General features: G+C 45.7%; 1 protein-coding gene across 2 annotated transcripts in view; it reads left to right on the forward strand.

Moving 5' to 3' along the window:
- LOC143995810 (DNA topoisomerase I, mitochondrial-like) overlaps positions 1 to 16,140 on the forward strand; it is a 171,528-nt gene that overhangs the window by 66,553 nt on the left and 88,835 nt on the right. The window contains exons 7-9 of one of the 2 annotated variants that reach the window (XM_077490522.1): positions 2,705 to 2,815; positions 6,587 to 6,688; positions 10,391 to 10,454. In XM_077490522.1, coding sequence (XP_077346648.1) covers positions 2,705 to 2,815; positions 6,587 to 6,688; positions 10,391 to 10,454 — 277 coding nt within the window. The remainder of the gene's footprint in view (positions 1 to 2,704; positions 2,816 to 6,586; positions 6,689 to 10,390; positions 10,455 to 16,140) is intronic. The other variant, XM_077490523.1, reaches the window with a different exon arrangement.

A 16,140-nucleotide genomic window follows, 5' to 3' on the forward strand; every position in this document is an offset into this window, starting at 1 on the left:
ATCTCCTATTTTGTAGACCCTATACCTTTTCGCAAATCAATATACGTTTATTGCAATTTTTTTTTTTTTTTTTTTTTTTTTAACCAAAAATATGTAGAAGAATGGCCTAAACTGAGAAAGAAATTGTTTGTTTTTTTTAATATATTTTTTGGGGGATATGTGTTATAGCAAAATGTAAAAAATATTGTGCTTTTTTTTTTTTTTTTCAAAATTGTCGCTCTTTTTTTGTTTATAACGCAAAAAATAAAAAGGCAGAGGTGATCAAATACCGCCAAAAGAGAGCTCTATTTGTGGGGGGAAAAAAAGACATCAATTTTATTTGGTTACAAAGTCGCACGACCGCGCAATTGTCAGTTATAGTGACACAGTGCCGAATCGCCAAAATGCTCTGGTCATTAAGGGGGTAAAACCTTCCGGGGCTGAAGTGGGTGAGGGTTGAACACACACCACAGACACAGGTTTAGCCGTTGTGATATATTCCGTCTTTATAAATTGTTTCATGAGCAAATAAAAAATTATTGCTTTTTGACAAGCAGAAGTACAACTTGAAAATATACCTGATTATATTACCAACATTAAGACCCCTCTCACACTGGGGCTTTTTCAGGCGCTTTAGCGTTTAAAAAAAAAAGCGTCTCTAAAGTGCTTGAAAGAAGCCTTATCTTTCACAATGTCAGCGCCCGAAAAACGCTAATAAAGCGCCGCTTAACCAGTTCCCGACCAGCGCACGCCGATGTACGTCGGCAGAATGGCACGGGCAGGCAAATGGGCGTACCTGTACGTCCCTTTAAATTTGCCGCCCTGCCATCGGGAGCGCATCGGCGGCGGCGCGCTCCTGTGCTGGTCGGGACCCCCGTGAGTCCGGTCGCAGGACCCGCGGACTCGATCGCTGCAGGCTTACCCGCGATCGTCTCACGGGGCGGCTGAATAAAGAAATGCCGTTGTAAACAGCATTTCTCCATTCTGCCTAGCAACTAGTGACGCTGATCTCTGCTCCATGTGATTGGAGCAGAGATCAGTGTTCACTAAATGAAAGCCCAGCCCCCAACAGTTAACACACCCCTAGGAACACTTAACCCCTACACTGCCACCCACTGGTTAACCCCTTCACTGCCAGTGTCATTTACACAGGAATCACTGCATTTATATAGCACTGATTGCTGTATAAATGACAATGGTCCCAAAAATGTGTCAAAAATGTCCGATGTGTCCGCCACAATAAAAATCGCTGATCGCCGCCATTACTAGTAAAAAATAATTATTAATAAAAATGCCATAAAACTATCCCCTATTTTGTAAACGCTATAACTTTTGCGCAAACCAATCAATGGCTTATTGCGATTTTTTTTTTTTACCAAAAATATGAAGAATACGTATCGGTCTAAACTGAGGGGAAAAATGTTTTTTTTTATATATTTTGGGGGGATATTTATCATAACAAAAAGTAAAAAATTGTTTTTTTCAAAATTGTCGCTCTATTTTTGTTTATAGCGCAAAAAATAAAAACCGCAGGGGTGATCAAATACCACCAAAAGAAAGCTCTATTTGTGGGAAAAAAAGGACGTCAATTTTGTTTGGGAGCCACGTCCCACGACCGCACAATTGTCAGTGCCGAATCGCAAAAAGTGGTCTGGTCTTTGACCAGCAAAATGGTCCGGGGCTGAAGTGGTTAAACTAGCAGCGCTTTACCAGCGTTTTCGAGCATTATTGGTGCGCTTTTAACACCCCACTAGTGGCCAAATAAAAGGTTAAAAGCGCCCACAAAGCGCTGCTGCCAAAATTGCTTTGCAGACGCTTTTCAGGCACTTCCCATTGATTTCAATGGGAAGGGGCGCTTTAGGAGCCGTGCATTCACCGCTCCAAAAGCGCTGCAAAGAAGCTGCTTGCAGGACATTTTTTGATGCCCTTGCCAGCGCAGCTCCCCAGTCTGAAAGGGATCTCAGTGTGAAAGCACTCGGGCTTTTACATTGGGATTGCAGTTGCGGCTTCTTTCAGGTGCTTTACAGGTGCTTTTTTTTTTAAGCTAAAGCGCTTGAAAAACGCCCCAGTGTGAAAGAGGTCTAAATATTAAGAAAGAAAAGCCTTTTTCTTACATTTTTTTTTTCTTTTTTTTTTTTTTTCTTTCAGCAGCTTAGTAGATGCCCCCTACGTATATATGTGGTAGTGCAGTGTTAATTTTGCCCTTTTAGTTTTGGTTGTGTTTTTAGTTGACAAAATTAACACTGCAGTTACCAATTCAGTACAACGTCGTCAAATAACTGGTGTGGCAGTGATCAGGGTCACTGGTGACTGTATGTAAAAAAAGAAAGAACACTAAATTTTATTTAAACATAGTGACCAGAGAAATACAGCTGTATCATAGTAACCATGTACTACTATGGGAAGGTGATGAGGATTTTCTTCTTCTTTTTTTACTTTTACACACAGGTTGCTAAGAACTGTGAACATCTTTTTTCTGAATGTTGTCTACTTATTCAGTCTTTTTACTATTGTGATTGGCCACAGCTATTCACATGGTACAGATGGGTTGTGATTGGCCTCGTCTCTACCATGTGATTGCTGTGACCAATCTCAGAACTCATCACTATAGTACGCAATAACTGGCATTGCGTGTTATTGAATGTCCGGTGGACACAGTAGGTATTATTTTTGTGTGTAAGACGACATTTCTTTGTTCTGCTTGTAATTGGTATCCCTTTCCCAGCGCCTCGGAGGATGACTCTGATCATGAGAGCCTTGATGATAGGATGGAGGTAGAGGATACAGCCAATGTGGATGGACTGGAGAACTCCACCATATGCTGCAAAGAAACCAAGTATGTGCTGTGATCACATTCTCTATTTTCAATGACAACTGGTGTTATTCACCTAGGCGCCCTGGTTGAAAAAGGCCGCTCTAACTTAAGGATGCTGCTATCGCTAGACGTGTTTGCACATAAGGGTGCAAACATAAATGAACACTGTGCGATAGCGTTTCCCAAATAAAATTTAAAAATGGTAAAACTGTTGTCAGTCCTTTGTTGTTTAAAAAAAAATAAAAATTTCATACTTAACTCCACTGTGTAGCTCGTTTTGCACAGTGTGGCCCCCAATGTCCCCCGGCAGCTCCTCCTCCCTTCAGATAACCTGAGAAGCGCTCTCCTTGGGTTTGGGTTACCTTTGCAGGGCACGCTCCTGAGTCCAGCATTTGCGCCCAAAGACACGAATGCCGGCCTCGGCCCCGGTGCCCGCTTCATTATATTTGATTGACAGCAGCAGGAGCCAATGACTGCGCTGCTATCAATCTATCCAATCAAGTGCCGGGACCCCGTGCAGAGAGGGACAGTGTGTCTCCGGCATGGGAATCGTGGGCATGGGTAAGTAAAACTGGAGGGGGGGTGTTGGGTGGCCGGTGACTGGCAGAAGTTTTTTCACATAGGATGCATTAAGGTGAAAAAAATTAGGGTTTCAGTCAGTAATAACGGTCATGTAATAATGTAGCCAAGTGTCAAAGAAAAGTTCAGGTGATTCTTATTCTGTGAAATAAGACCAAATGCTTTTAAATTTTTAATTCACTCTGTGCTCCGCTACACCATTGAAAAGTGCTCTGCCACCTGGTGAAATGCACGCTCACCTTAACCACTTAAGGACCGAAAGGATTCCCCCTTAATGACCATGCCATTTTTTGCCATACGTCACTGCAATTGCGCGGTCGTGCGACGTCCTTTTTCCCCCCACAAATAGAGCTTTCTTTTGTTGGTATATATTGTGTGTGTGTGTGTGTGTATATTTTAACTTTTTGTTATAATAGCCAAAAAAAAAACCACTTTCTTTCCCCTTTTAGGCCGATATTTACTCTGCTACTTATTTTTGGTAAATTTTTTTTTGCAATAAGCGTATATTGATTGGTTTGTGCAAAAGTTATAGCGTCTACAAACTATGGGATAGATTTATGGCATTTTTTTTATTTTATTTTTTTTTACTAGTAATGGCGGTGATCTGCAATTTTTAGTGTAATTGGGACGGATAGATCGGACACTTTTTTTGGGACCATTGACGTTTCTATCACGATCAGAGTAAAAAAGAGCCCCTGATTACTGTATAAATGTCACTGGCAGGGAAGGGGGTTAACACTAGGGGGCGATCAAGGGGTTAAGTGTTCCCTGGGAGGTGTTGCTAACTGTATGAGGGAGGAGACTGACTGGAGGAGAAGAGAGATCGCTGTTCCTGATCACTAGGAACAGAAAATCTCTCTCTACTCCCCTGACAGAACATGGGAATCTGTGTATTTACGCACACATATCCCTGTTCTGCCTGTCTCTGGAGCGATCGTGCCCGCGAATGGGCGCGCGCATGACGGTGATTCACTCAGAGGAGCCAACTTGCCTCAGTACAACTGCGGCGGTCGATAACTAGTTAGAGACCCTTAGTCCCAACCCAAAGGTTGGAATATTTATGTCTGATGCTGGACATTGTCCAGTACATCGTGATCCTACCCCAGGATGAATGCCTTGCTCTGAGAACTTAGGTGGAGTTGCTTCAAACTTTGACAAACCCCTTGATGAGGACTAAAAATATGCACTGTCAATGTACTTATGACACCGGCTGGGAAGGGGTTAACAGAGGTGATCAAAGGGTTAAATGTGTACCTGTCCAGTGTTTATATGTACTGCGCGATGTGCTTTTACTAGGGGAAGACACGGGATCCATGCCTTCCCTACTGACGGAGCGGCGATCTGCCTCTGGAGGGTCAGTGGTATCCGCCACTGGGCTCCCACTGTGTGTGTGTGTGTGCTGACAGTGGGAATGAGCCCGGCAGCAGCACACGTGCGCGCCCCCCTACCCGGAAGAGCGAAGAGGTGCCACCCTGTAGCAATACATCTACTATAGGGCAGCCCTTAACCACTTCAGCCCCAGAAGGATTTACCCCTTTCCTGACCAGGCCATTTTTGGGTAAATTGACGCCCCCCCCCCCCCCCACAAATATAGCTTTCTTTTGGTGGTATTTGATCACCTCTGCGTTTGTTTTTTTTTTGTTTTTTTTTTTTTTTTTTTGCGCTATAAACAAAAACAGAGTGACAATTTTGGAAAAAAAAAATACTTTTTGCTAAAATATCCCCAAAAATGTTTTTAAAAAAAACATTTCTTCATCAGTTTAGGCCAATGTGGAACAGTTATCACGTCTACAAACTAGGGGATATTTATTTTTATTTTTTTACTGTGGCAGCGATCAGCAATTTTTAGCGGGACTGATACATTGCGGCGGACGAATTGGAATAGGGGATTTATGGCATTTTTATTCTTCTTTTTTTTTTTTTTTTTTTTTTTTTTTTACTAGTAATGGTGGCGAGCTGTGATTTTTAACGGTATTGCGGCAGACAGATCGGACATTTTTGACACTTTTTTTTGGGACCTTTGACTTTTATACAGCGATCAGTGCTATAAAAATGCACTGATTACTGTATAAATGTCACTGGCAGAGAAGGGGTTAACACTGGAGGGCGATCAAGGGGTTAAAGCGGTTGTATAGTAAAAATTAAAAATTTTACCTACAGGTAAGCACAGGGGATTCTCGGCTGAAAGCCCGGCAGACGATGGACTTTGCCTGACGGAAGTCTCCCGCGTGCATGCGTGGGAGTGACATCGCAGCTCCAGCCACTCATAGCGCTGGAGTTGCGATACCTGGAAGACATGCCGAGGCAACATGCCAGCTACCTTGGCGTGGACCAGGTGAGATATGGACGCCTCGTTCTAAGGTGAGTATTTCATAATGAGCTAGTATGCGCTGCATACCAGCTCATTATGCCTTTTGCCTTACAGGTGTAGAAGAAAAAAACGCGTCAGCGGGTTTACTACCGCTTTAAAAGTGTTCCCGCGCGTGTGTGTTTCTAACACTAGTGTGATTGGACTTACTAGAGGAGGAGACATATCGCTGTTCCTACTTAGTAGGAACACATCTGTCTCTCCTCGCCTGACAGAATGGGGATTTGCATGTTTACACACACGCCTGCCACCGATGGCTCCCACCGGCCACGCACATCGGGTCGCCTGCCGTGCGCAGGACGTTCGCCTGCTATGGCTCTAAAGAAGCCGGCGTACAGTTGTGGCATTTTTTTCAAGGGAATGAGCCACTTTGCCGACGTAGATGTGCACGAGCCGGTTGGCAAGTGATTTGAATGTGCCCAGGCAGTACCATGAAAACGCTTTAACGTTTTTGTGCTGAATTTCTGCTGAAAACGCACGGTGCACTGCTGCACCCCCCATGTAGCCTCATAATGGTTTATCTTCAGTGTAAGATCTAAGGCACTGCAGATTGGAAGTGAGATTTGCTGATGTCGCTACTGTGCTCTTCGCTTGCTCTGACATGAGGAAGCAAAGCCCCGTTCCTCTACTAAGACGGTTGCTTTGCACAGTGCAGAACAAAACCAGGAAGAGATCAGCTTCAGGGGAGCCTAAAGGTGACTAGTGCTTTGCGCACTGCTTGCATTTCTTGGGTATAGCTTTCACAGTACGGGAGTGCAGGTTGTCTTAATTATCATCTGGGCTGTTCTGTGTGGTTTATGGATTTCAGTGGTTGGATTGGTCACTAATGGTATTTATGATTTTAGGCCACCGGGACCTTCTTTTGGGTTGGATGAGAACAGCAATATTCTGACTGAAGAGCCTGAACCAGACCAGAAGAGGCATCAACACCAGGAGGATCTTGATGGGTAGGTACTCTGTGGGGGGTCTGATTCCAGGTGTTGGGTCTGGGGGTGATCTCTAGCTGTATATCTTTTCATCTATAAGGACCAGAAATCTGAAGTCTCGCTAGAGGACAAAAAGGTTTGTTGTCAAATTGCAAAAAAAAACTAGCAAATTTAGAACCATGGACATAGTTTGGATATAATTGGTTTTAATTATAAGCATGATTTATATATGAATTTTTTGCTGAAAATGTTTTTAGGCTCGTATTATTTGCACATCTCAGTATTTTTTTTTTACCTGGATGGGTTCCTGCAGCGCCGTCATCCTCCGGCCTCCCTTGTCTGCTCAGGGGGACTTCTCTGCCTGTCGGCTGCTCTCAGAACATCACATGGGTGGCTCCGGCTCATTTAAATTCACAGCGATAATTATCGCGCGGGGGCCGTCGGAGATGGCAGAGTTTTGTTGGACGAACCCGAAGAGGTGTCAGAAGAGAGGGGTGGCGGGGAAGTCGAGCAGTGATGGAAAAGCGCAGGCTGGAGGTGGCCAAAGATGTGTGCAGTGTTTGGAAAGAACCAATCGGGGGCAGAAAGAGCCGAAATGGGCGGTACAGCGGTGCTAAAATTAACGCGCAGCCATTAAGCGGTCATTGAAACCGGCCCACTGAGCCATCAGCCCACTGAGAAACTCCCGGTAGTCCTGATAGCCAGTACATGCCTCGATATGATTTGAAAGCACCTTAAAAGAACGGACTGCACATGTGTTGGTAGAGAACAAAGAATAGTGCCCACTAGTGAGTTTCCAGTGCTGTCCATCCAACGCTGGACACATCTTGCTATCTACAGGATGGTGAGAAAAAGGCGAGTATATGAGCAAAATTAAGCATTTATTAATAAATATTAAAGGATAAATTCATCTTTAATAACATGTTGCACCCATATTCATTACTAAAAGCACATGCCCGCAACTCGCAGTGGATGTCAGCAAATGAGAATCATGAGGTCAAAGGAACTACCTGAAAAGCTCAGAGACAGAATTGTGGCAAGGCACAGATCTGGCCAAGGTTACAAAAAAATTTCTGCTGCACTTAAGGTTCCTAATGCCGCGTACACACGAGCGGACTTTTCAACATCCAAAGTCCGACGGAATGATTCCGTCAGACTATTCGATCGTGTGTGGGCTGCAACGGACTTTTGATTCGCAAAAGTCTGACGGACTTTAGAAAATGGAACATGCTTCAAATTTTTCCGACGGAACTCCGCCGGACCCAGTTCCTACCGAAAAATTCGCTCGTGTGTATGCTATTCCGACGGACTAAAACCGACGCTAGGGCAGCTATTGGCTACTGGCTATGAACTTCCTTATTCGAGTCCAGTCGTACGTCATCACGTTCGAATCCGTCGGAGTTTGGTGTGATTGTGTGTGGCCAAGTCCGCTCAGTCGAAAAGTCCGTCAGAACTCTGTCAGAACTCCGGCAGAACTCCTTCGGAAGTCTGTCGGACATAAGTCCTCTCGTGTGTACGGGGCTTAAGAGTTCCTAAGAGCATCCTTAAATGGAAGACGTTTGGGATGACCAGAACCCTTCCTAGAGCTGGCCGTCCGGCCAAACTGAGAAGAGCCTCGGTGAGAGAGGTAAAGAAGAACCCAAAGATCACTGTGTCTGTGCTCCAGAGATGGAGGTGGGAGAAAGTTGTAGAAAGTCCACCATCACTGCAGCCCTCCACCAGTCGGGGCTTTATGGTAGAGTGGCCCAACGGAAGCCTCTCCTCAGTGCAAGACACACGAAAGCCCGCAAGGAGTTTGCTAAAAAAAAAAAAAACACCTGAAGGACTCAAAGATGGTGAGCAATAAGATTCTCTGGTCTGATGAGACCAGAATAGAACTTTGACCTTAATTCTAAGCTGTATGTGTGGAGAAAACCAGGCACTGCTCATCCCCTGTCCAATACAGTCCCAACAGTATGTGCAAATATTTTTTTATTATACAGTGTATGTGTGTATAAATATAATATATATGTGTATATGTAGCACCCTCTAGTTAGATACTAGAGTGAAGATTTTTTTTTTTTTGGAGAGTAAGAATATTTAGGCAGGTGTAGCTGGTGGCTAGGCCTGTTTGTTTTCATTCTGGGCTGGGAGTGGCCTAGGGCAGGGCAGGGTGACTCACAGATAGCATCACTGTCACCTACCTCTTCTAGAAAGTGCTGGAAGGAGAGGAGAGGTAGAGCTGCCTGGGGTATCTTGAGGAGCCTTGACCAATCCCCATCTTGGATTTGCAGGGGGGGCAGGCATCCTTAAAAAATACCTTTGGTCAGCCCAGCTGGGGAGGAGTTGTTGGGTGGAAGAGCTGGAGTGAGAGTGTGGAGGCTGTCGGGACCCACAGGGAACTCCAGAGTCTGGGGCAGGGTGATATTGGGCCAGGGCTCGCGTAAATCTGGGAAGAGAGAAGAGATCCTGGAAAGAGGCACATGAGACAGCAAGTAGAGGACAGCAGAAGAGAACAGTGCTAAGAGACTCCAGGGTAGACAACTGGTCGAAGCAAGTGACGTGCTGGTGAGTGAGGCAGTGTCGGGAGAACTGGGAGATTGCAGTTTGAGATGGGTGCAGAAACAGAATAAAGAACTGTGAAAAGGGCAGTGGAGAGGGATCACTGCAGCCAGGCTCAGCTAGTACCTGAACTATTCTACACCACAGGGGCCCGCGGTCCCTGCCCACAAAAGGCAAGTTCATTCAGGCCTGGCAGAGTTCATGTCAGGCCTAACCATGCTGTGCTAGCTAGTTTGGAGGAGAAACAGTCTACAGCAAGGGAAATTCTGGTGGAGTAATGGTCTGCAGCAAGTGAAGTGCTGGAGGAGTGAAGGATAAGAGGGCTTGAGCAAAAGTTAGTGCTGGAGAGAAGACTGAAGTATATATACTGGAGAGTATATAGAAGTCCCGAGCAAGTTTGCACTGACTGTTTCTGGGCATTCCATAATTCCCAATTTCCTATACAAGTTTAATCCCCTCAATAAAAAACAAAGCTATGGCCTGTTCCATGTCTGAGTGATTGAGAAATGGATGTCTGGCTGGGCAGAGTGACAGGTGAAACACTACATGCAGCAACCCCTAAGGGGGCATGGCTACATAAGGGGGCTCGTCCGGGATCACCTGTTCACAACTAACCTGTCAGCTGTTGCCCCCAGCAACCGATGTTTGATCAAGCCGGGGAACTGTGCTTTGTTCAATCACCATTGAGGAAGTAAAACATGGGAAAGGACGTATGCATTCTGCCTGCCATTCAGTGCAATAGTAGCAAGTGCCATTGCCCATAGCAACCAGTGGAGTTGCGTTCAAGTCTTTTTGCGGCTCCTTGCTCACCCAGTTGCCCCAACCGCAGCTGGGGCGGACACTTGTGCTAATCCTATATATAAAAATGTTTTTAAATGTGAGCTTATCCTGTAAAGACACACTAATGCATATTGAGGCTTTTGGGAACCGTTGGCAATACACTTTTTAAGGCATGATGATCATCTGTTTTCTTTGCATTTTTGCCGTTTTATATTGTTATATAATGGAATGTTTAATGACGTGTAACAAACATCGGACACGTGTATTTTTTTGCTTTGCTTAATCAAGGTCAGTGATTGGCTTTAAGTTACTGCAATGTTCACATCGTTGTTTGCTTTGATAAATCCCCTTCTTTATGTCAAGTGTTCATAATTTTTATTTATTTTTTGTATATATATCTAGGACTGTGTCTGAGTGGGCAGCTATTGATGCTGATTTCCTTGAGGACAACACAGCCAATCAAGAGGTGGGATGTAAAGTATTTTTAAATATATATACTCACATCACCTTTTTTTTTTTCTTTTCTACAAGGACATTAACAAACAGTACAAGGCTATAAAACAAAAGGCGAAGTTTAACTTTATGTGCAGGCTGGTAGGAATGCTAAAACCCGATCATTTGATATAGAAATATAGTTAAAGGAGTTTTTTATGGTATGTTTTTTTTTTTTTTTTTTTTTTTTTAAAGTAATTATCCAACCGTAAACCAGTTTGTAATCACGAATACTCTGTCAGCAAATTCATTTTTCACACGTTAAAATCAGCATTTGCTGGAAAATTTAGAACCCCCCCCCCCCCAGTCATATTTTCTTATGAAAACATAGGCCCTGGAGAATAAAATGGTGGCTACTGCAATTGTTTTTATGTCACATCATATTTGCGCAGCTGTTCATAAAATGTGCATTTTCACAAGTAAAATAAATTTTAGCTCACACAAACACAATATAGTATCGGGGTGAGGGGAATTTAAAGCCATAAAATATTTTGGTGAAATAAAGAAATTGGATGTTCTTTAAACCAGAAGACTCGGGTCTGTTCTTAGACATTTGACTACCTGGTTGTTCTTTCAGTCGGATCATCCAGCAGACTTTTCTGCTGACTCCTTCTGAACTTACAAATACGATTTTTGGTTAATGGGCAACAAACATGTCAAGATTCAAAATTTCGTAAAAATGGTGACAAACTACAGTACCTAAAATTTTCCATAGGGCAACTCTTTAACCATTTGCTGACTGCACTATAGCCGAATTATGGCTACAGCGCGGCCAGTTAGTTTGCGGGAGGCCATCCTATGACAGCCCTCCTGTCATCGGACCCACCACATGCCCATGGGCATCCCGCTCTTTGATCGCAGAACACTGCTGATCACAGATTGAGGTAGAGAGTCAATCAGTGGCTCTTTACCATGTGATCAGCTGTGTCCAATCACAGCTGATCATGGGTGTAAACAGAAGCCGGTTATCAGCACTGAGGAGCCTGAGACGGGGAGAAGAGCACCGATAACTGACGTCTGTAAAAGGGACTTGTACACTGATAGTGCAGTCCCACCATTGCCACCTCATCAGTGCAACCCATCGGTGCCCATCAGTGCAGCCTCATCAACACACATCAGTGAAGGAGAAAAATTACCTGTTTGCACAATTTTATATCAAACAAAAGTTTTTTATTTTTTTGTTTTCTTTGGTCCTTGTTTATTTAGCAAAAATTTAAAAACCCCAGTGGGGATTAAATACCACCAAAATAAAGCTCTATCTGTGTGGGGGGAAAAAAAGATAAAAATGTATTTTTTGATTTGCAATTGTCATTCAAAGTGACAGCGCTGAAAGCTGCAAAGGGGGTAAAAGTGCCTAGTAGACAAGTGATTAAAAGCCTTGACAAGTTGTCAGTGTAGAGTTAACCGTGAGCTCTGACCTTGGGAATATTGCTCTCTGACATGCACAGCAATACATCACAGGTGTGGTACAATCTGTTTAAATAAGTGTGTGCGGGGGGTGTGTCCAGATGTGAGCGGACGTCTTCTCTAAGAGCTCCAATAATCCTGAGCTGAATCCGCCACCATCCTGCCTGTTTTGACCTCACAGGAGCTGGCCACTTCTCCAAGCTGCTCACCCGGGGGCCCTGCAGTGCTCGGAGCTGTGATTTGTGCCACATTCCTCTCTTGCCGGCCCGAGGGAAGGTCTGCGCCAGAGACTCGTGGCCGCCATCTTGCCGATTCTGGGCCTGGACTCATCCGCCGCCATCGAGGTGCATAGAGAGGTAGGGGACCCTCATCCATCCTCCTATCCCTCTGGGCAGTCCCTCCTGAGTCCCCCGGTGGTTCGGATGACCCTCGGGGTGGAAAATAGAGGCCGCGGTTCGTTGCGGCCTAGTGAAGCCTACACATCCCTGGACTTTCCTACGGCGGCCGCCCGCGGAGGACCATCGCGGCCGGCCCGTTCGAGTGGAGGTGTGTGCCTTCCACTGACCTACCCAACCGCATCCTGATCCGGCCTGGGGGCCCTGTGGGGTATCTGTGCCTGGTCTGGGGAACCTGTGTACTGAGACTTCCTAGATGACTCAATTTTTCCTCTGTGCCCTGATTTAGCTCCTGCCACGGCCTGGACGCTGCTGACCTTACATCAGTCATTATTACACCTGTTAACCTTTCCATTTACTATCACATACCCACTCTGCAGCTGCAATTATTGGAGGGAGGTAACTGCTTCTGCCACTGAGTGTCCGCACGCCTGGCTACCCTAGTTGTATTGGTGCCCTCATAGCCCCTGTGAGTACGGGCCTGCTATTCCTCCGTATTGGAATTACCTGCATTGATCCTCATTCTCCATCCATGCCGGCAAAGAATAAATCCGCTACCCCGCATTCCAGCAAGAAGCAACCGCCGGCGCAAGCTGAACGATCTGACACCTTACTAGCAGACAAGCTTCATGCTTGGCTGGCTGAAATGAATGAACGTGGAGGCGAGGCAGGGAGGCCCATCTGCCCTGGAGGCCTCAACCTCTGGAGACACGGCGGTGATCCTACTTGCCATTGAAAACAGTAGATCCTCACTACTGACCCGTATTGACAAGCTAACGGAGGAATGTAATTGCATACGGGCTGACCTGGACAAGATCATAGGCCGCATCACAGAATCTGAATCACGCATTTCGGCCGCGGAGGATCTAACTGCCAACCACGACCATCGCATTGTGGCGCTGGAGAGCACGGTTAAAATGTTGGTGGCTAAGTCAGATGATGCTGAGAACCGCCTAAGGAGAAATAATGTGAGGGTGCTTGGTCTGCCAGAGGGATCTGAGGGCGATCGGCCTGCAGAGTTTGCTGAAGCTTTCTTCAAGCGTATCCTGGATCTGGCACCTGTCTCGCCGACCTATGTGGTGGAACGGGCACATAGAGTACCAACTGACCGCCGACCACCTGGAGCGCCACCTAGACCCTTTCTGGTACGGTTTCGTAATTATCGAGACCGAGACCGCATCCTGAGTGAAGCCACGAAGCATCCCCATCTCAAGTATGAAAACGCCAAAATCCACCTCTATCCTGACTTTTCGGCAGATCTACAGAAGAGGAAAACCTTTCAAGACATCCGTCGGCGCCTCAGAGAAAAGGGCCTGCCCTACAGTATGTTATACCCCATCCGGCTACAAGTGGTACACGCTGGCACCACGAAGTTCTTTGACTCCCCGGAGGAGGCGGACTCCTGGTTCTCTACCCTGCAGAGAACGGTTCCCCTTGGATATGGCTCATAATGTCCGCCTAGTGCAGCATTTTGTCCTAAGACTTTACTTTTTTTACCATAGGTATAAATGTGCTGCTGCCTACTACTGTCATTATTTTTTCCATCCTGGAGTTAACGGAGCAATGAAGATTGGAAGAAGGTTTACACCTATGGTTGTTGTCCCCCTCCCCCTTTCTTTTTGTTCTTTTTCTTCCCGAGTCTGTCTCCAGCACAAGTACTGTAAGTCGCACTTCCCAGGTAATTGGGAGGTTGAACTACCTAGTTTTTAGCCCTGCACTAAGTTTCGGGCATGGACTTTTTTTTTTTTTTTTTAAGGATGAAGCTGACCTGTTCCAATAGTTCTGGTGGGTTGGCAGGGGTTATTTGCTTGCTGCTGAATTATCGTACTCTGATACTACATATATATATATATATATATATATATATATATATATATATATATATATATATGAATGAAGGTAATATTGTCCATGTGTGGGTGTTGGTTGTCGTATCCTAGTGGGGGGTAGGGGGGGCAGAGCGGATTGCTCTCCCCCCTCCCTCTGGTGGGCTACCCTGTTATGTATATATCTGCTAGATAGAGCTTAGATTGGTGTCATGGAATGTGCGTGGTCTTAATAGTCACTTCAAGAGAGCATTAATGTTTAAGTATCTACAAGCGCACAAGCCGCACATTCTCTTCCTCCAAGAGACCCATCTGACGGGCAGCAGACACTTGGCCCTCCGCAGGAGGTGGGTGAGACAGTCCTTTCACGCCACATATTCTAACTATACTAGGGGGATGTCCATTCTTTCGAACAGATCCTTTAATTGCCAGGTTGAACAAGTTATATCGGATCCGGGGGGACGATTTGTCATACTGCTATTGACTGTGGAGGCCCAGGTGTTTGCGTTTGTGAACGTATATGTTCCGCCCCCCTTCTCAACATCTGTGCTTCATGCGGTGTGTGACAAGTTGGCTCCTCATATGGTAACGAGACTTATCTTAGCGGGTGATTTCAATGGCATACTGGATCGGACTCTAGACACCTCCAACCCGATCAGACTGCTGGATCCAGATCTGGGACACTGGACCACGACCTTGCAGCTCACAGAGGTCTGGAGGTGGAAAAATCCACAGGTGCAGCGCTTCTCCCATCTGTCTGCGGTCCATCGCTCGGGCTCCAGAATTGACCTGGCCCTTTGCTCCCCAGCTATGCTTCCATATGTAGCCTCGGCAACATACTTGCCTGCGGGAATATCAGACCATTCCTCTCTAGAGGGCATTCTGCAGCTTGGAGAGAGGGAGAGTGGAGGGGGTTGGAGACTTGCGACACACTGGCTACGAGATGAGGGTGGAGGAGAGTATGCGGGGTAAAATTGATCAGTATTGGGTCTGCAATGACGATGTGTCCACTGTACAGGTGACATGGGACGCCTTCAAGGCGACTATAAGAGGGGATTACATTTCTGCAATAAAGGCTGCCAGGGTGGACTACCTCTGAGACTAGGGACCTAGAATCTGAGGTGCATATGACTGAAGAGAAGTTTGCATCGGATCCTTCTCCTGGGGCATACTCCTCCCTGGCACAGGCTCAAAGGGCGCTATCTATACACTTATCTAATGTGACTAACTCCTCGCAAAGGTCGTTTAGAGCCAGAATATTTGAATCGGGGGACAAGAACGGGAGGCTTTTGGCCGGCCTGGTGGCTGACCCCAAATTTCAGACGGTTGTACCCGTTATACACACTGAGACAGGGGGTGTGACTTATGACCCATCTGCCATCCTTAACAAATTTCTTACATTTTACTCCTCTCTATATAAATCCACTACTACGCAGCTATCCTCTGAGCACCTCTCCTTTCTCCGCGGACTGGTCTGACGGGGGAGGATGTAGCCCTATTAGAAGCTGACATCTCGATTGCCGAAATAGAAACGGCAATTCGCTCATTACCACCTAATAAGACGCTTGGTCCTGACGGACTCCCAGGAGACTGGTACAAAATGTACATTGCCGACTTGGCCCCATGGCTTCATAAGCTGTATGCCCTTAGTTTTAGAGACAGGATCTCTACCTGATTCGATGTCGCAGGCCCACATAGTCCTTGTTCAAAAGCCGGCAAAAGATTCCTCCTATTGTTCAGCATACCGCCCTATATCCCTCCTTAATTACGATTTAAAAATTCTGACAAAGTGCTAGCCACCAGGCCCATTTTTGGTTGACATAGATCAAACTGGTTTTATGCCGGGGACGTAGACTGATGTCAATATCCGTAGGGTTTTCACTCATCTGCAAATCCCTCCTACGGACCAGGACACCAGGGTTCTGGTGGCCCTGGATCTTAAAAAGGCATTTGACTCGGTTTCCTGGACCTACATGGAGGAGGTACTCAAGTTATATGGTTTTGGCCCCATTTTTAGAAAATGGATCTGACT

This window comes from Lithobates pipiens, unplaced genomic scaffold, assembly GCF_037356315.1.
Source record: "Lithobates pipiens isolate NorthernLeopardFrog02 unplaced genomic scaffold, aLitPip1_a1.2 Scaffold_19, whole genome shotgun sequence".
Taxonomy (NCBI): Eukaryota; Metazoa; Chordata; class Amphibia; order Anura; family Ranidae; genus Lithobates; species Lithobates pipiens.